Genomic DNA, 20,611 nt, shown 5'->3' with positions numbered 1-20,611 from the left:
ATCAGCAACAAGAAAGAAAACACAGAAAAACTGAAGGAGACCAATATAAACTACAGACCATACCAATGATCAAACATGTCTCAGAATTTCGAAAACATCCTCCATCAGTGAGAAGAGAGTGAGAGGTCAAGCTCAGGTCCTGGGGAGCGACTGCCGACCCATGGCCTCTCGACCTGCAGCCCAACCCGTGAAGAACAACCGCCAACCCTACTCGGCCTCCCAACTTCCATCCCGACCTCCCCTGCATTTGCCTTTTATGTTTTCACTCTACTTAGACACTTCGATCGGTGAGGAATAGAGTCGATCATGGCCCCGTGTCCCTTCTCTGATCTCCTGATTGGGACAACTCATGCTCACGGTCCCCTCCTGGAATTTTCATGGGGACAGCGGAGTGCTGGATCACTCGATTGAACTCTGAACTCTAAGTCACAAGCTACAACCATTTCCAAAACACAATTAAGATAAAAAGAAGAAGTAAAAGGTGTAGAAAAAGTGAAATAATTGACTATCTGGAAGATGTCACCTGAGGAATCGTTGCTTTCTGGCACCATCTTGACCAGAAACTCAATGCAGTCATCTCAGATTTCCAAATGAGATGTCAGGAAGGTAGTGAGGAGGGTGCACCAGGATTAACTATTCCTTATAATCTGGCTGAGGCAACCATGCCAATTAAATGCATGGACTTGCACAGGAGTCAATGCAAACAGTGAGCCACACCGAACACACACCAGTCGTGTGCTGTATTCGCATATGAACTATTGACATAATTTTCTGAAGTAATTAATCGCAATGCAAGCATTTTGTTCATGCACCTATAGAGGTATTGAACAATTTTTTCTCAAGCCTTTCAAGTAATTTCAATTCCAAACTTGTTTTAAGAATGAGTCCTGTGGTAACCAAGTGATGTTAAGCACGGTTTTAAGTGTTATGGTATTGCAAAATGCAGGTAGTACAAATTATTCACTAAAGGAACACTACAAACGTTGCCACATTTTGACATAAATTACACCACAATTTCCAAAGGAAGTAAACTTGAGTAAGTTAACTTGGGGAATGACTTAACTGGGGAAAAAATCTTTAAGCATCAACAAAGTCAATATCTTTGCACAAGTAGCATAAATAATTAAATCTCTATCAGTTTTCCTTATGTTGCTCATATAGTTTGTACAAAGAAGTGATTGAAAATTATAAATGAGTTATAAAGCTGAAGTATTTATTACCTGTTGCTGCATTGCATGTCTAGACTTAATGCCAGCTTCAATTAGTTGTCAAAACACCTATCCTGCTGACAGGTTATGGATTTTAAGGATCTAGATTAGTTACAATAAATAACTACCTCGGCATTGTTAAACTTTAAAATATTATAAGCCTTTACGGAAAGTAGCTTTTGTTTTTAACAGAAAACAGATTTCCCACTTCTAAACGAGATCCAATTTGCTCTTCAGGTTTATGGTTGACTCTCACAAATTTGTTATACAAATTCAGAACCTGTATAGTGAGTTTCTAGAAAGAAAATCTACGCTGTGATTACCGTAAACTGTCACAGCATGATTCCAGCCAGTTACTGATGCATACGCCTCTTACTTAGCCGGGATTAGCAGGGCAGATATGCGTTAATCAGATCACAAATATATTGGGTCCTTAAACACAATAAGTACTTTTGGAAGAGATTCAATTTTAGGCAATTAGAAATATGATTGATCTGAACAATTATTCTAGTTAGTCCCCCACCCCCACGCCCCCTTTATCTATTACCTCAGTCACTGCAATTCACTATTTTCAAAGTTCAAAGTAAATTTATTATCAAAGTATGTATAGTGCCTATAAAAAGTATTCACCCCCCCCAAAATTTTCTTTTTTTATTCTTTTACAACATTGAATCACAGTGGATTTAATTTGTTTTTTTTGACACTGATCAACAGAAAAAGACTCTTTCATGTCAAAGTGAAAACAATCTCTACAAAGTGATCTAAATTAATTACAAATATAAACACAAAATAATTGATTGCGTAAGTATTCACCCCTCTAAGTCACTATTTCATAGATGCACCTTTGGCAAACATTACAGCCAAAGTCTGTGTGGACAGGTCTCTATTGCTTTGCACATCTGGACACAGCAATTTTTCCCCCTTCTTTACAAAACTGCTCAAGTTCTGTCAGATTGTATGTGGATTGTGAGTGAACAGCCCTTTTCAAGTCCAGCCACATATGCTCATTTGGATTGAGGTCCGAACTCTAACTTGACCACTCTTGGACTTTAACTTACTTGTTTTTAAGCCATTTCTGTGTAGCTTTGGCTTTATGCTTGGGGTCATTATTTTGCTGAAAAACAAATCTCTGTCTGCAGTCTGCATCAGATTTTCCTCCCTGTATTCTGGTGCATTCATTTTACCCTCTACCTTCACAAGTCTTCCTGCAATGAAGCATCCCCACAGCATGATGAAGCCACCACCATGCTTCACAAGAGGGATGGTGTGTTTTTGATGATGTGCTGTGTTTGGTTTACACCAAACATAGCATTTAGTCTAATGGCCAAAAATTCATCAGACCATTTCTTCCAGCTGACCTCAGAGTTCCCCACATGCCTTCTGGCAAATTCTAGCTGACATTTCATGTGAGTCTTTCTCTTTGCCACTCTCCCATAAGGCTGCGAAGCACCCGGGCAGCAGTAATTGTATGCACAGCCTCTCCCTTCTCAGGCACTGAAGCTTGTAACTCCTCCAAAGTTGTTACAGGTGTCTTGGTAGCCTCCCTCACTAGTCCCCTTCTTGTACAGTCACTCAGTTTTTGAGGAAGGCCGGCTCTTGGCAGATTTACAACTGTGCCATATTCTTTCCATTTCTTAATAGACATAGGTGCAGGAGTAGGCCATTCAGCCCTTCAAGCCAGCACCGCCATTCACTGTGATCATGGCTGATCATCCACAATCAGTACCCCGTTCCTGCCTTCTCCCCATATCCCTTGACTCTGCTGTCTTTAAGAGCTCCGTCTACTATGGTGATTGACTTAACTGTACTTCAAAGGTTATTAGTGACTTGGAAATTTTCTTGTATCCATCTCCTGACTTGCGCTTTTCAATAACCCTTTTGCGGAGCTGCTTGGAGTGTTCTTTTGTCTTCATGGTGTAGTTTTTGCCAGGATACTGATTCACCAGCAGTTGCACCTTCCAGATACAGGTGTATTGAAACACCTTGACTGCACAGAGGTCTCCAAAAACAGATCTCCACTTGACTAGTAATGTGACTTCTAAAACCAAATTGCTGCACCAGTGATGATTTGGTGTGTCATATTAAAAGGGGTGAATACTTATATGATCAATTATTTTGTGTTTTATATTTGTAATTACTTTAGATCACTCTTTTTCACTTTGACACAAAAGAGTCTCTTTCTGTTGATCAGTGTCAAAAAAGCCAAATTAAAAAACCACCGTGATTCAAAATTGTAAAACAATAAAACATGAAAACTTCCCTGGGGGGGGGGGTGGTGAATACTTTTTATAGCTATTGTTTATGTTACCATATATTACCCTGAGATTAATTTTCTTACAGGCATTTACAGAACAAAAAACATACAATAGAATCAATGAAAAACTACACACGAAGACTGTCAGACATTAGGGTTTACTTAAAACCACGTTTTATGATGTTGTTTACATTGTAAATACATGCTGGTATTTATGTATTTATGAACATATTATTTCTTATCTATACTTTTACCTCTTATTTTTATATAATTCTTTTTTTCCTTTATCACTATTGTTTTTTTGGTTGCATGTCATGCCCTGACCACCACACTACAGCAAATTCCTAATGCTTGTAAAAGTACATGGTGAATAAAGCTGATCCCTGATATGAACTCTGGTTGATTTTCCTACTACACCTCTGAAAGTATTAAAATCAAATTAGTTTAGATCATGAATTGAAGCTTGGTCTGTCCCTTCGGTGTAAGCGATGTATTAATCCCCTAGCAAGCCTTCATTTGGTTCTGTGAACGTATGACAAGCAAGGCCGAAGTGAGTGCAAGGCCTGAAGGATGATGTTTCCTCCAAAAGAAAGAGGAACAGTACGTGGTCACGTTTGCCTTTGTTTGGTTCATATCCAGGTAGCTGCCCAAATATCTTTTAAACATTCTAACAGTACTTGCCTCTAGTTTTCTCTGGCACCTCATTCCATTTATCTACCATCCTCTGCATGAAAAACTTCCCTTGCAGGTCCCCTTTAAATCCTTCCCTTCTCGCCTTTAATCAATGCCCTCTAGTTTTAAATTACACTACCATGGGAAAAAAAAACTGACTACCCAGTGCATCAATGCTCCTTATGATTTTATACATTTCTATTAGGTCACCCCTTCTCCTATGCTCTAATCCTTCTTTCTAACTCAATGATCACTCCCAGTAATATCCTTAAATCTTTCCTGTATCCTTTCCAGCTTAATGATATTCTTATTATAACTAGGTGAACTTCTGACATCTGAACTGTCTGTTAGTGATAAAAATTAATAAACCTAGTAGTAAATGTTCATTAAAAAATCTTCAACAAATTTACAAGAATTAAATTACAAGTCAAACGCAGTTCATGTCAAATTGTAAAAAACACTTAAAAAATGTTAAAAAAGCTTTTTTCCCCAATGACAGTAGGTTCTAAGGAGACAAGTTCTGAAATTCTAGAAACAATTGTCTGACTGTCCACTAACATGACAAAGCAAGAAGGAAACAACTTACCAGTGGATTCAAACAGGTTCTCTGGTAGAAGATGTAGTTTAGAAAATGTAGCAAGAGTTGTTACTTCTGAATGCTGATTTGCTTTAGATTCCTCTGTGCCTATTTGGTCTGCCCATAAGACAGCCTTCTCTCCTCGCACAAGACGTTCCAGGTCGCTGAACTGCGATACCGTGTCTTCATTTGCAAGGCTTGCTTCCCTCAGCATGTTAAACTGCTTCCGGACAACCTGAAGCAGGGTGGTCACTAACCTGAAATTGCAAAAAGCAAAGCAAAGCAATTTAACTTCCTTAGGAACCAGGATTACCACTTAGTCCAGAGAGCAAGAGGACTTTCTCCCTGGAACAGCCTGATCTGGATTCAATTTTGGCTAGTAAGTGTTTCCAGTTCTTAAGCATCCAACCTTCTTTTAGAAAACTTTCACCAGCTAATACTTGATGGCTTCAATTTAACCACGAAATGCAGTTGCCATACAATTTACCATTCTTATTATCCTCCCTTTTCCCTTTTGCACAAATTGCTCCTTCTGTTAAAGTGCTTTAACAGAATAATTATCCTGGGAATTCAAGGATTAACGTACGAGTAGTGCTTGATGGCTCTGGGCCTTTACTCACTGGAATTTAGAAGAATGAGAGGGATCTCATTGAAACGTATCAAATATTGAAAGGTCCAGTTAGAGTGGATGTGGGGAGGATGTTTCCCATAGTGGATGAGTCTAGGACACGAGGACATGGCCTTAGACTACAAGGATGTCCCTTTAGGACTGAGATGAAGAGGAACTTCTTTAGCTGGGGGGAGATGAATCTATGGAATTCATTGCCACAGATGGCCGTGGAGGCCCAAGTCATTGGGTATAGTTAAAGCAAAAGAATGGGGTGAAGGCAGCAAGAGAATAGCACTGAGAGGGATAATATAACAGCTATGATGGAATGGTGAAGCGGACTTGAAGGGCTGATTGGCCAAATTCTGCTTTCACGTCTTATTTAAAGCCCTTCATAGGATTTCTTAAATTCTTTGCTTCATTGCTTTTTAAATGGTCTTTTATCAGAAATACCTGTGTCTTAGCCACTGCTGAAATAATTGACCTGTTCACTCTACCTAGGCTGCTGATCACACTATCACCTACATTTAATTCAGATTTCCAGTGTCTACAGTTTTCGTGTTACACTGAGTCTGTAATGCACTGAAGCCTATTCTGGTTCAAGAATGTACTGGTAACACACAGAGGGTAACCAGCCTCTGCAGTGAGAAGTCAGCTTGTGACAGTCTGGACATAAATCCTTCATCAAGGCAAAGATCCTGGAAACCCCTTCAGGTTGTGGTGCTCCATGACATTAGCAGAGTTCAGAGAGAAGACAGATCAAAGGTGTAGCCATGTTTATGGAAGAGAATAGAATATAATAGAATAACTATAGGCACTATAATTAGTTGTTTGGTTCAAAATCCATGCATTGAACATCAAATCCAATGGATCAATGAATCAAAGACACACAAAGAACTCCTTCCAAGCTATTCCCAGTTTACTGAAAGCATTGCACCACCAATCCCCCATTGCCTGTGCGGTTATACTAGACATGAGAGACTGCAGATACTGGAATGTGGAGCAACAAATAAGATGCTGGAGGAACTCAGCATCTACATAGAGCAATGGATAGTCAATGTTTCAGGTCAAGATCCTTCATCTCGGGATACAGATTTCAATAGTACGTACTGAGGATTCAATGTTTCCGTCCTGACCTGAACCTGTGATATCACAATCAACAATACCCTAGCTCGACAATATTGATATTGCTGGCTGTGGCAGAAACAAATTCACCTACCTCAGAATACTGAAGGTGACACAATCAGCCCATAAACCAAATAGAAGCACATTATCATGACAAGGTCAGGTGTTTGACAACCTGGTGAAAGTTGACATCTTATATGCTGCTTTGGAAATTACCTTTGTGCTGCAGCTATGAAGCTGGTACAGGAAAATAAGAGACACTTTGCTCCTCTGTGTCATGTGAAAGTGATGAAGTGTTGAAATCAGCACGGTACACAGTCCTGTCCCAATTACAGGGTGGAGGAATCTAGTTCTGAGTTACACGCTTGTTTTGACAGTTCTCACTCCAATTTCCATACCATTTACCTCACCACTTTCAGCACAAAAATAATGGGTCTTAACTAACATGCAAAGAGTGAGATTTGGTACATGAATCAGTCCTCAAACCATGCTCAATCTTGTCCTCTGTTCATGTGCACATAAACAAAAGCATACAACAGATCATAGCTGAGGTACAGGCTATTTTTCTCCCCTTCCCTTCTTTGTCTGAAGACAAATTCCCAGGCCTAACTATCCATTTTAATTGAAGGTTAACTGACTCAGCATAGCACAGAGATCAAATCCAGCACATTCCCCAAATTTATGACCTGGTGCATCACACACTTCAGGGACAAATGCTGATTCAGCCACAATAAAAGAGCCCAAACTGGATTTATTTAGGTTAACAAATGAATAAGCTTCTTACTTTTCTGTCTGTCGACTGTCTCGGTCTTGCAATGACATCAGGTGTGTCACATAATCACTGTGTTGCTTGCTATTGCTCACTTCAGCCTCCAACATAAGGTTCTTCATGCTCAGTTTCAGGATCTGTTCCATAATAAATTATTCAGAAGGAAAGAGGTCCATTTACAAACTAACACAATACATTCGTTAATGGTGACATTTTACCTCATCACTCCGTGAACATCAAACTGTTTTCCCACAGGTTCTATCTACCATCCAGAGGCAAAGAACTGTCTGTAATCTAGGTCAAGATCTTCTCCAGAAACTGTTGTTATTAATGCTTGTAATTAGCTGGCAGGTGGGAGTGCAGAGGTTCCTAGCTTTGGTGAGGTGTACTTTCAGCACAGCTGATTAAATCTTTCAACATAAGTTAGCAAGGCTGAATCATATCACTCAATACAAGCCCTTCAGATTTCAAAGACACTGTAGTCTGTTGCAGCTTAGTCAACTTTAATAGAATAAAACTTCCAGAAATTTTGCACCAAAGTTATTTTATAACTATTTTAAGGTAACCAATTGAAAAGAGGAAAGGGTTACTAAAATTTGTTTAACTCAGATATTGTGCCCAGAAGCTAATTTCTTCCTTACCTGAGGGAATGATGTGGTTTTACCATCTGAACCAATTTTAGTTCCCAGCTGAGAAATGAGATTCCCATTCTCCTTGAGTTTCTCTTCGACTTGCTGCATTTTCTCCAGCAGGTGGTCACGGCGACAGCTAGAAGCTGCCTGGCTGCGTTCAAACTTACAGGAAGCCTGTCCAATTAGGAAAAGAACTCTAGTGACAGGTAATTGGCTTCTGCATTACATTGTTATCTCGCATTTCTTGCCTCAACAGAATCCTAGATGAACCAAATGCACTGCATTTTCTATAGCTTTGAAAGCAATAGTGTTATTTGACTGCCTAGCTTGAGAAACAGAACCTATGACAGTACAGCACAGGAACAGACCCTTCAGCCCACAATGTTGTGCTGAGCTAATTAAAGTGGTAATTAAATGCCAGTTTGTAGACAGGAATTTTTATAGCTTTGACTGTTTATTGTTAATCATATTTTAAAAAACTATGAATGTGAGAAAAACTTTAAATCTTCTGCCTTCGGACTATATGCAGCTTCATTATTATGTCCCCACAGAAGCCATCCAAGTAAACTATTCACCTAAACCACCAAATTATTCAGACCCTGGCATCAAATTGATCTGTACCAATTTATTTTTTTTATTTTTATTTATTTTTTTTTTAATTTTATTTTTATTTGGATAAGGAATTCACAAATATCATGTACTTTTTTCACACATATAACCTTTTCCATTTTTTTATATGTATAAAACTACAATTATTTATACATTCTTAAGTACACATTGAGATGATATAAAAGGAAAATAAACATTTAAATAGATAATTATGTACTGTGGTAAATCTAACCTATTAGGCTAAGTAATGGAATTAGTTGTTAAGAAAAATGGTAATAATAGTTTCCATATAACCCTTCTGGACCATTTCCACTGGTCCAAAATGTTGTATATAAGCCTATGTATCAACCATTGTAGGTGTTTATATCCTAATTTGTTCATGCTTGCTCCTGCCCGCAGACATAATTATCCAATCCCTATGTACTTATTTACTTAATTTTTTCATTTTTTTATCCCTTTCCCAAATCTTTCCCTTTACTTGTGTTAATTCTCTATTTTCCAAAAGAAAACAAAAAAACAAACACTTAGACTAGGGGTGCTTACGTTAGCAATATTACTGTGTTGATGAGAAGAGCGGTATAAATCATTAGGAGAGTCATCTAAAGTCTGCTCGCATTGGGGTTATATATTCAATCCACTTATTCCAGATTTGATAAAATTTTTCTTTTTGAGTTCTCAGGGAGTAAGTCAACTTTTCCATTTTAAATATTTCCAAGATAATTTCGTACCAATCTCCTAATGTAGGTGGTATTGGATTTAGCCATTTTCTAGTGATTGATTTCTTACTTGCCGCTAAGAGGGCCTGCAGCAACTTTATATCTTCCTTCTGTTCAAGAAACAATACATGCCCCAAATAGAGCGTCTCAAAGTTCAGAGGTATCTGGGACCTAAGTACCTTAACTAATGTTCTATGAATACCTTCCCAAAATAGACTTAATTTAGGGCAATCCCAAAAAATATGAAAATGATTTGCCTCCTTGGAGCCACACCTTCTCCAACACATCACATTTGTATCTTTATATTTTTCCTGATATGGGTTCTTGAAGTATCTTATAATGTTTTTCCAACAATGTTCTCTTCAAGTCAAAGAATTAGTCGAGGACCATTGAAAGCTGCAGATTTTCCCCCAAGCCTCCTCTGAAAGTACCAACCCCGCTTCTTTCTCCCACTTCTCTTTAATATACAGTGTATTTACATTTTTAGCATGGGAGAGTGCATTATATAATCGAGAAACTGATTTACTAGGTATTGAACTGCAAGCCGAATTCAGAATCTTGAAAAATTCTAATTCTACTGTTGATAGGTCTGTATATCTACAACTCTGGTTAACATAGTTTCGTACTTGAAGGTACCTAAAAAAGTCATTATGTTCTAGGCCATGTTTGTCCTGCAGGATTTGGAAACTTTGTAATACTCTTTTATCTATAAATGAGAGGTAGGTTGTAAAACCTTTCTTTATACATAGCTCAAATCTTTATCTCCTCTGTTGGGAAGGAATTCGGTATCATATGCACACCATCTAAAGAGTTTTAACATGTTATTAATTCCACATGAATTAACCACCTTCTGCCATACTTTTAATGTAAGATTTATCCAATCGTTTTTAAATTTTTCCAACTGGGCCATCAATCCTTTGTCAGCCATTGAGGCCTGAAGAGGAAAACTGTCAACTAATCCAAATTCTATTTCCTTCCATCTAGCCTTATATTCCCTATTCCACCAATATAACAGAGGGGTTATCTGTGAGGCATAAAAGTAATTTCTCAGGCAAGGAAGAACCATACCTGATCTGTACCAATTTAAAATTAAGCCTCTTACCTGTTCCAGCTGCTGCTCGGTACACAATATTCTAATACGTTCTTGGTCCCGCAGACGGAAGAAAGCCTTCAACTCTATTTCTTTAGCATGAGCTTCCAGTTGGAAATAGTCCTTCTGAATCAGCTGGCGACTGGCAAAAGCACTTCGCAAAGCCGCCTCCAAGCTGGACACAAAGATAAGGAATGGCTTGAATCAGGGATTTAGCCTTTTTAAAACTGTGCATGTTTCTGGCCAGTTGAATTTTTCTAGAATTGTGCACTTGATTTATTTTTCGTTTTGTAAACTCAAACATAAATGGATTAGTGACATTTTCTTGGTCTTTGTGGACTAGGTAGTTCGGCTTAGAAACATTTTTTTCATAATTTTGTTAGATTAAATCAATGTTTAACATCTTCACCAAAATACAGTATCACATACAGCAGCCAGCCCATCTGTACAAGATACAAGTAAGCAGACACCCTGGAATTATATGGAATTGCAGAAGTTATATTTCATCCTTGATCATCCTCTAGTAGTTCGTGAACAAAACTTGTAAAAATATCAGCTTCAGCATTGTCAGGGAGGAGAAAGGAAAGATTAAAGATTAGCTTTATTTGTCATGAAGCATACAGTGAAATGTGTCATTTCTGAAATGAGCAATATGGTCCGATGATAAGCTGGGGCAGCTTGCAAGTGTCTCCATGCTTCTGGCACAAATATAGCATGCCCACAACTTACTAACCCTAACCTGTACATCTATGGAATGTGGGAGGAAACTGGAGCGCCCAGAGGAAACTCATGCGGCCATGGGGAGGACGTACAAACTCCTTACAGGCAGCAGCAAGAATTGTACCCCAATCTTCTGGTTGCTGGCATTCTAAGTTGTTAGGGTAACTACTAGGGGATGGACTGAATGAATAAAGATATCATAAACTGATGTATTTCACTTGAACATCTGTCTGCAAGCAAGTCAGGACCAGCCACGAATGACAGTTCTTTGTTAAGCTGACCAACAATTACTTGAGGTTCAGACTTGAAGGTGATACAAAACAGCAAGGGCATTGATTTTCAGCAGGTTGAGCAGCATCTGTGGGGAAAAGAATTGTTGACATTTCGAATCTAGACTCGGCATCAGGAATGAGAACAGAAAATACACATTGTAAAGAGAAGGGGAGGGTCAACAATTCCTTCCCACCTCCACAGACACTGCTCAGCTTGCTGAGTTCCTCCATCAGTTTGTCTTATGCTCCGGATTCAAGTAGCTGCAATATTTTGTGTCAGTATATTTTATTTTCAGTGACATACTTGGTCAAATCTAATTATAGGAGTAGACATACTGATGATACTAGTGGTTCCAGAAGAGGGCACCACCAAACAATGCGACCAAGGACAACATCCTCCAGAAGGTTCATGAAACTATTTCTTACCCCTCTTTTAAGTCTTTTTCTTTCAAATGTAGTTCTGCTACTGTTGAAGCCTGTCATCTACATTTTGGTGGTGTGTTTGAGTGATCTGGTGCTTTGCTGTCTCCAAGAGGATTCCGTGAGGCTTCGAGTGAAGCATGCGTCCTCGAGGTCAAGAAGCCTAGAGACAGGGCGAAAGCCTGTGATCAACTCCATTTCTCACTGACTAAAACACCAAGGAAGATTGAAATCATCAAGGCGAGAGTGGAAGGTGAGCAGGTGTTCAGCACCACTAGGCAGCCTCTCACTCACTGCTGCTGGAGGAAGGTGTCTACATGTGACACTCTCTCTCTCTCCCACCCCCCCCCCCTCACTTGCTGCTCCCAAAGGAAGGTCCCTGTGGTCTCTTTCTCCTCTCTCTCCCTTGATGCTGTTGGAGGATAATGCCGGAGTCCTGGATAACGTGAAAGGTTTAATCAACACAGTTTGTGGGTTGAACTCTGCAGTCCACGTAATGATGTTTCTGGTTTTCTGGTCACTCCTTTTTTTGTTGCTATTTTGTGCGATTTTGATCAGGGAGGACTGCAAATGACAAACGCAGTGCAGGAGATGTTGTTGCCAATCCATACTAACTGGGGTCTGACAATGAGGAAATTGGGGATCCAGTTGCACAAGAAGGTACCAAGGCCCAGATCTTGGATCTCAGTCATTAGTTTTGAGGGGATGATTGATATGAATGCTGAGCTGAAGCATGAATCTTCATTATCCAGATGCTCCAAAGCTGAGTGAGAGGCAAGGAAATGGCATCTGCTGTTGATCTGCTGGGATGGCAGGCAAAATGCAGCAGATCCACTCTTCAGGCAGCAGTTGATGTGCTTCATGCCCAACTTCTCAAAGCACTTTATCACTTTGCATGCAAGTGCTACAGGACAATTCTTGGGCACTAGTATGATTGATGCCTGCTTGAAGCCAGTGGGTACCTCAGGCTGCCAAAACAAGAGGCTGAAGATGTACTATGGATAGCATTCTAACCAGCTGCATCACAGCCTGGGACAAAGCCTCTGATGCACAGGATTACAAGAGGCTGCAGACTCAGCTGGTTCTATCATGGGCTCAACTTCATGAGGATATCTTCAAGAGGTGGTGCCTCAAGGAGATGGCAACTATCATTATAGAACGTCAGCATCTGGAACATGCCTTCTTAGTGTCACTACCATCAAGGAGGAAGTACAGGGGCTTCTTCCCCTCCACCATCAGATTTCTGAACAGTCTATGAACACTCCTCATTACTCGTTTTTTTTATTACACAATTAATTCCAGGCAGTGCATTTCAAGCAACCACCACTCTCTGTGTAAAAACTTGCCCTGCATTTATCCTTTGAATTTACCCACCTTTCGTCTTAAACGTATGCCCTCTGTAATTAGACAATTCAACCGTGGGGGAAAGAAAAAGTTACTGGTTATCTATCTGTGCTTCCTATAACCTTATAAACCTTTATCAGACCTCTCATCAGTCTCCATCACTCCTGAGAAAACAGCCCAGCCTCTCCTTACAGCACATGCCCCCTAAACCAGGAAGCATTCAGGTAAACCTCTTCTGCACCCTCTCCAAAGCCTCAACATCCTTCTGTGCTGCCCAGCGATCCCCTAATTTAAGCCTAACCTAATCACAGGACAATTTACAATGACCAATTAACCTACCAATGGGTACATCTTTGGACTGTGGGAGAAACCTGAGCACCAAGTAGAACTCCCCATGGTCATGGGGAGAAAGGACAAACACCTTACAGAGAGCAGCTGGAAATGAACCCGGGTCGCTGGTACTGTAAAGCGTTGTGCTAACCACTACACTACATTGATGTGACCCAACCAGTTTTATAAAGCAGCAACATAACATTGTGATTCTTGAACTGAATTCTTCAACTAATGGAGACTGTTTTACAGGTCTTTTTTCTTCATTGTCTTTTAAAACTAATGTTTGTTTGTTGTTGTGTGAATCTACTGACTGAGTCAGCATGTTTTTGTGGCTTATGCACATGACAAATAAGTTTTAGAGAGAAATCACAAGTTACTTCTTTCATTCTCCTGACATTTCCTCATCCATCAATATAATTTCTCGCGGTCTCAGTCTACAAGGAACTCGTATTAACTTTGCTGATTACGTGTCTGTACAAGCTATTGCAACTTGATGTTTATGCTTGTTGTTAAATTAGTTTTGTATTCTTCTTTGTCTTTCTTTCCTGTCTTCTAGATGTTCCCATCTCCTAGGCTTATTGTCTTTTTGGCAACATTATAAGCCTTTTTCTTTCATCCTAAACTGTCTTTAAATTCTTTTGTTGGCCATAATTGCAGAAATGTGAACTGTAGGGTCCTTGTAAATAAAGAATGTACAGACTGCAGTCATCTTACTCGCTGAATTGTGGTCCTGGGTATCAAAAGGAAAATGACAAATTCCTGCAAAGGCTGTCCAGCAGCTGTTTGGAATTTCAAGTTTCCCTGCACATTTCACACTGTTCAACAAATATACTTTACAAAGAAAAAGGGGGCTGGAAAGGAATGGATCTCAGGTTCCAGCTCCTACTAGCTACCCAAAAGTTTGCCAGCAATGATGAGAGAGAGTGGGAGAGGGAGAGAGAGTGGGAGAGGGAGAGAGAGAGGGAGAGGGAGAGAGGAGGGAGAGAGAGAGAGGGGGAGAGAGAGAGGGGGGGAGAGAGAGAGGGGGGGAGAGAGAGAGGGGGGGAGAGAGAGAGGGGGGGAGAGAGGGGGGGGAGAGAGAGAGGGGGAGAGAGAGGGGGGGAGAGAGAGGGGGGGAGAGAGAGGGGGGGAGAGAGAGGGGGAGAGAGAGAGGGGGAGAGAGAGAGGGGGAGAGAGAGAGGGGGAGAGAGAGAGGGGGAGAGAGAGAGGGGGAGAGAGAGAGGGGGGAGAGAGAGGGTGGGGGAGAGTGAGGGAGAGTGAGGGAGTGAGAGAGAGAATTTTTAAATAGTTACAAATGGGAGTAAAAAAAATATTTGCATTCGTATTTGCCTGTCTTCCGCCATTAACCACTGCATGTTATCAGCATGTTTGAGGTTATTTGGAAACATTACTAGCAAGTGTAATCTAATTCCGGAGTACAAAGAAGACAGAGAAAGGGTATGCAACAGCTTGAATGACAGATCACATTGAAGGGTGTACACTACATTACTATACTGTGTATTTCTATCCAACCCACAACAGGCACACCTCAGCCTAATGACATTTCCCCAGGCTCAAAATGCCATCCAAATAGACATTGTCTTCAAAGAGATCAAATGTGCCATTTTCCATAGAGCCACACATTCCAGTAAAACCACTGCATTCAACTAAAAAGAATGGGATAATCTCTTATTTGGTGTGACTGTATTTGAAAACATTAGGTTCCTTACTACGCGGGTACCACACTATTCAAGACTTTTATTAGGGCTCATTTTACACGAGTTTGGAAAGAATTTATTATTCCCCATTGTCACAGCTGCCATTATATGCCTCAAATATCAATAAAGGTTACAGCAGTCTGGTGGGTAATTTATTGAATTAGAAATCAGAAATATGAGCCACTGATTCAGAGACATGATTCAAGTAATTAAGTCAATATGGGACAAAATAAAGGCTTATCTCAGTAACTATAAATATGAAACCACAAGATTGCCGCAAAAAAAAAAAAAAAAAAAAAACAAGCCTTGCCGGAAAGGAAATCTGCTGTCCTTACCAGATTTAACCTGTATACATCACCAGACTCACAAAGATGGTCAACGCTCAACTGTCTCCTATATTTAAGGGCACTTAAAAGTGCACAATAAAAAGGAACATTACTAGAAACATCCATACCCCATAAATTACTTGCCTCTCTCTCTCTCTGTACAAGATGATTAATTGAGTAGATCTGACTATGAAACATTTTCCCCAGGGCAGAAATGGCTAATATAAGGGTGCATAATTTCAAGGTGATTGGAAGAAAGTATAGCGAGGATGCTAGAGGTAGCTTGCTTTATTTTCTAAAGAATGGTGAGTGTGTAGAACATGCAGGTAGGATGGTGGTAGAGGCAGATACATAAGAGACATTAGAAACTCTTCGATAGGTTTATGGATGATTGAAAGATGGAGGGCTATGTGGGAAGGAAAGGTTAGATTGATCTCAGAGTAGGTTAAAAGGTTGGCACAACATCATGGGCTGAAGGGCCTGTACTGTGCTGTCCTGTTCTATGGCTTACAGCTGGTGTGATCTACAAAACTACTGAAATCCTGCCTCTAGCTGGTTTTACATTAGTTACTGGTGGGATGCTATCTCCAGGGAAATCCAGACTGAATCCATACTGGACTGTAGAAGCCTGGCAAGCAGCCTTGCTCACTGGATGGAATCCAGGAAAGTTACATTGGGATTGGCACTGACTGTGCAAGACTAGCATTTGACTAGGTTGCCAAGCTTTCAAAGCTTTAGTTCTGCCAGATTTAAACAGAGCAACTGAAAATGCAGGACAGCATTTACCATCAACCTGATAGGGAACAAGTAATGCAAAAGTCTCCCTCCACTGGGGACACTTAACAGGAGCGCTGCGTACCAGGGCCCTTAGTATTATTAAGAATCCCACCCATCCATCCAGCATCCTCTTTGACACTCTTACCATCAGGCAGGAGATTCCGATGCATAAAAACAAGATTGATCAGGATGGATAACAGCTTCTTTCCTCAAGCCACTAGGCTTCTGAACTCCCCAACGCATCGCATTCGAAGTGTCATCAAGTAATTTGTATTGTACCCTACAATATTTAATTTATGCACTTTAGTTTGTTTATCTATGAGTAATTAATTTGTAGATTTAATTCTTACTTTCCTAAGTTATTGTGTGTTATGCGTACTACTGTGTTTTACACCCTGGTCTGGAGAAACATTGTCTAACGTGGCGGTATACATGTATATTGCTGAATTACAATAAGTGACTAGAAGATATTACGAATGCTGGAAAACCTGGTGGATAACGAACAAAATACTCAAAATATTATGCAAGTTAACTAAATACCTTTCACCAAATGGAAAATCAAAGGTTCAAAGGTTCATTTATTAACAAAGCATGTATCCCTACACAACTCTGAAATTTGCCTTCTTGGGATAGCCACAAAACAAGAAAGAACATGAAAGGCATTCAGAGAGAAACATCAAATTCACCTACCCCTACACAAAAAAGAACGCAATCCCGATCACCAACACCCAAAAACACCCCTTCCCCCTGCACAAAAACAGAACAGGAACATCGATCGCAAAAAAAAAAATCCCTCCCCCGCACAAAAAAACTAACAGAACATGAATCCCAAACACCCTCCCCTCACACAATAAAATGGAAAAGGAATGGGCGACAAAAGCTCAGACTATAAAAACCATAAGTCTAAAAATGTCCACAGTCCACAAACGCAATAGTTCAATCCATAAATGCAACACTATATCATCATTCATCGAAAGAGAGGCTTACCCGCCTGCCACAGCGAGCCATAGAGCAATATGCCTTACCTCTGTAAATATGCCTTTACATGCAAGAGAAGAATGAATGAATGTTAGATTTGCAGAAGAACAGTAATAGCAGCAAAGGAGTATGTAAAGAAATAACAAGACTGGTGGAATAGAGGGATCATTATCTGGCACAGTGATGTGACTAGTCAGTTATGCTGATGTTCAACTAACAATATAGAAGAGACCAAACAGGATAGGCAACTACTCTTCATTCTCTGCCTGACTTTGGCATCTGGTCTGGACTTACCACAGAGAATTATCTGAGTTATGCCAATTTTCGCCCTCCACCCCCATTGATCCACAGATTTGTGGGTTATGGCGAACCTCTACACTTTAAGCTGGAGTGAAAATTTCCAGACCCTTAATACTCCCAATTTCCTTGCAGGTGAAAAGGAATATCCACTGTGCTGTTATCCTTCTACTAAGGAGGAGATTAATCGGGAGGATTGAATGGAAAGGGACTCGCACAGAGAGTGATCCTGCTGAAAGTAGAAAGTGAGGAGGAGGGGAAGATGTGCTTGGTGGTGGGATTCTGTTGGAGATGCCGAAAGTTGCAGAGAATTATGTGCTGGACGCAGATGCTGGAGGAGTGGTAGGGGAGGACAAGAGGAACCCTATCCCTGGTAGGGTGGTGGGAGGTTGGGGTGAGAGCAGATGTGGATGAAATGGAAGAGATGCTCTTGTAGCCTATGCTTCAAGATAATTAAAGGGAAGGCCAACATTTATTTTCTTCACAGAATTTTGCTGAATATTTGGTATGGCTGCTGGAGTTGAAGGCCTGGTTCCATGTTGCATGCCTCTTGGACTCTGAGATTCTGCATATCACATTCCAAACCTCTGTTGCTCAAAGGTGAATAACACCAGCTTCTCCAACACCTGGAGATTGGGGTCCTGTCATCAACGAGTCTGGAGTTCGCGGTTCTGTCAACAGCAAGTACAGTGTTTAAGGTCCTGTCATCGCTGAGTAGTTCTGAGGTGGATGCTGAAGGTCGAAGCCCGAAGGTTGATCAGAAGTAGAGGCTGAATGGCCAAAGCCGTGGGTCTTTGAGTCTGCGGGTCCAGAAAATAAGTTGGAGGTTCAGTGTCTGCGAGTACACTGGAGGCCCAGAGGCAGCAGTCCGTGGGGTTGGAGGTGTGAGAGCGAGAGAGTGAGAGAGGGGGAGGGAGGCAAGTGCTTATTTTCCTATTTTTGTTTTGTAGTTGTTGCTCTGCCAAGCACAGTGTGCATAACTATGTTGGCTGAATAGTGGCGACACTTGCAGGCTTCCCCCTGAACATCCTTAGGTTGTGCTGGTTGTTAATGCAAATGACACATCCACTGTATGTTTCAATGCACACCTGATAAATAAATGAATCGCAACCTGAACCTTCCTGTAAATTTTTGCTGCATCCTTCTTAAAGTCTGGTGGCCAGATTTTTTGTTAAAAATTTGCTCCGATATATAGATACCATTTATTGCCCATGCCAAATGAAGAAATAGCCAATTAACCCTACTGATGGTTCTAGAGTAACATCTGGACCAGATGAACACACAAGAACACAAGAAAACAGGAGCAGGAATAGGTCCCACCAAGCCCTCATGTTTGCCCTGCCAATCAGTATGATTTTTATCTATTTTCACCTTAAGTATATCTATTAATCACGTTCTACCACACTGGGGTGCAGAGAATTGCAGAAATTGAATTAAATTGAATTGACTATTTCTTACATCTTTCACATACATGACAAGTAAAAATCTTCACATTACGTCTCTGCCTAAATGTGTAATGTACAGATTATAGTAATTTGTAATAAATAGTATGTACAGTAAGATATACAACAGAATAGTCAATATAGCTTAGAAATACAATTGTGTCAGCGTGAATTAATCAGTCTGATGGCCTGTTGGAAGGTGATGTCCCAGAACCTGTTGATCCTAGCTTTAATGCTGTGGTACCGTTTCCCAGCTGAAACAGTTTGTGGTCGGGGTGACTAGGGTCCCCAATGACCTTTTTACGAATCTGTTGCTGTAAATGTCCTGAATAGTGGGAAGCTCACATCCACAGATGCGTTGGGGTGTCGGCACCACTCTCTGCAGTGTCCTGCGACTGAAGGAAGTAAGTATAGTTCCCATACCAGGCAGTGCCCCTGTAAAAAGTTCTTAGGATTTGAAGGCTCACAACAAATTTCTTCAACTGTTTGAGGTTAAAGAAGCACTATTGTGCTTTTTTCATCACACAGCTGGTATGTACAGACCAAGTGAAATCCTCGGTGATGCATATACCGAGGAACTTAAAGCTGTTCACCCTCTCAACCCTAGATGCATTGATGTCAATAGGGGTGAGCCTGTCTAAGCACCCTCTGAGAAAAGATGAGGTAATGTTTTTAGATCTACCAATATTTACTATCTACCAAAGATTAACTATGAAAGGAAGCTAGCAAATAATATCAAAGAGGATACTAAAAGCTTTTTCAAGTATATAAAGAGTAAAAGACAGGTGAGAGTAGATATAGGACCGATAGAAAATGATGCTGGAGAAATTGTAATGGGAGATAAGGAGGTGGCAGAGGAACTACACAAGTATTTTGCATCAGTCTTCACTGAGGAAGACATCAGCAGTATACTGGACACTCAAGGGTGGCAGGGAAGAGAAGTGTGCACAGTCACAATTATGACAGAGAAAGTACTCAGGAAGCTGAATAGTCTAAAGGTAGATAAATCTCCCAGACCAGATGGAATGCACCCGCGTGTTCTGAAGGAAGTAGCTGTGGAGATTACGGAGGCATTAGCGATGATCTTTCAAAAGTCGATAGATTCTGGCATGGTTCTGGAGGACTGGAAGATTGCAAATGTCACTCTGCTATTTAAGAAGGGGGCAAGGAAGCAAAAAGGAAATTATAGACCTGTTAGCTTGACGTCGGTGGTTGGGAAGTTGTTGGAGTCGATTGTCAAGGATGAGGTTACAGAGTACCTGGAGGCATATGACAAGATAGGCAGAACTCAGCATGGATTCCTTAAAGGAAAATCCTGCCTGACAAACCTATTACAATTTTTTGAGGAAATTACCAGTAGGCTAGACAAGGGAGATGCAATGGATGTTGTATATTTGGATTTTCAGAAGGCCTTTGACAAGGTGCCACACATGAGGCTACTTAACAAGATAAGAGCCCATGGAATTACGGGAAAGTTACATACGTGGATAGAGCTTTGGCTGATTGGCAGGAAACAGAGAGTGGGAATAAAGGGATCCTATTCTGGTTGGCTGCCGGTTACCAGTGGTGTTCCACAGGGGTCCGTGTTGGGGCCGCTTCTTTTAACATTGTATATCAACGATTTGGATTATGGAATAGGTGGCTTTGTGGCTAAGTTTGCTGTCGATATGAAGATAGGTGGAGGGGCCGGTAGTGCTGAGGAAACGGAGAGTCTGCAGAGAGACTTGGATAGATTGGAAGAATGGG

General features: G+C 40.6%; 1 protein-coding gene across 2 annotated transcripts in view; it reads right to left on the bottom strand.

Annotated features, from left to right (window-relative positions):
- LOC140204952 (kinesin-like protein KIF18B) overlaps positions 1–20,611 on the bottom strand; it is a 114,054-nt gene that overhangs the window by 40,797 nt on the left and 52,646 nt on the right. For both annotated transcript variants that reach the window (XM_072271957.1, XM_072271958.1), the window contains 4 exons: positions 10,272–10,434; positions 7,854–8,018; positions 7,228–7,349; positions 4,721–4,968 (listed from right to left, as the gene is read on the bottom strand). In XM_072271957.1, the coding sequence (XP_072128058.1) occupies positions 4,721–4,968; positions 7,228–7,349; positions 7,854–8,018; positions 10,272–10,434 (698 nt within the window). The remainder of the gene's footprint in view (positions 1–4,720; positions 4,969–7,227; positions 7,350–7,853; positions 8,019–10,271; positions 10,435–20,611) is intronic.

Source organism: Mobula birostris, chromosome 11 (genome assembly GCF_030028105.1).
Source record: "Mobula birostris isolate sMobBir1 chromosome 11, sMobBir1.hap1, whole genome shotgun sequence".
NCBI lineage: Eukaryota > Metazoa > Chordata > Chondrichthyes > Myliobatiformes > Myliobatidae > Mobula > Mobula birostris.
Note: the sequence above shows the minus strand (reverse complement) of the source record. Positions and strands in the feature narration are given on the sequence as shown.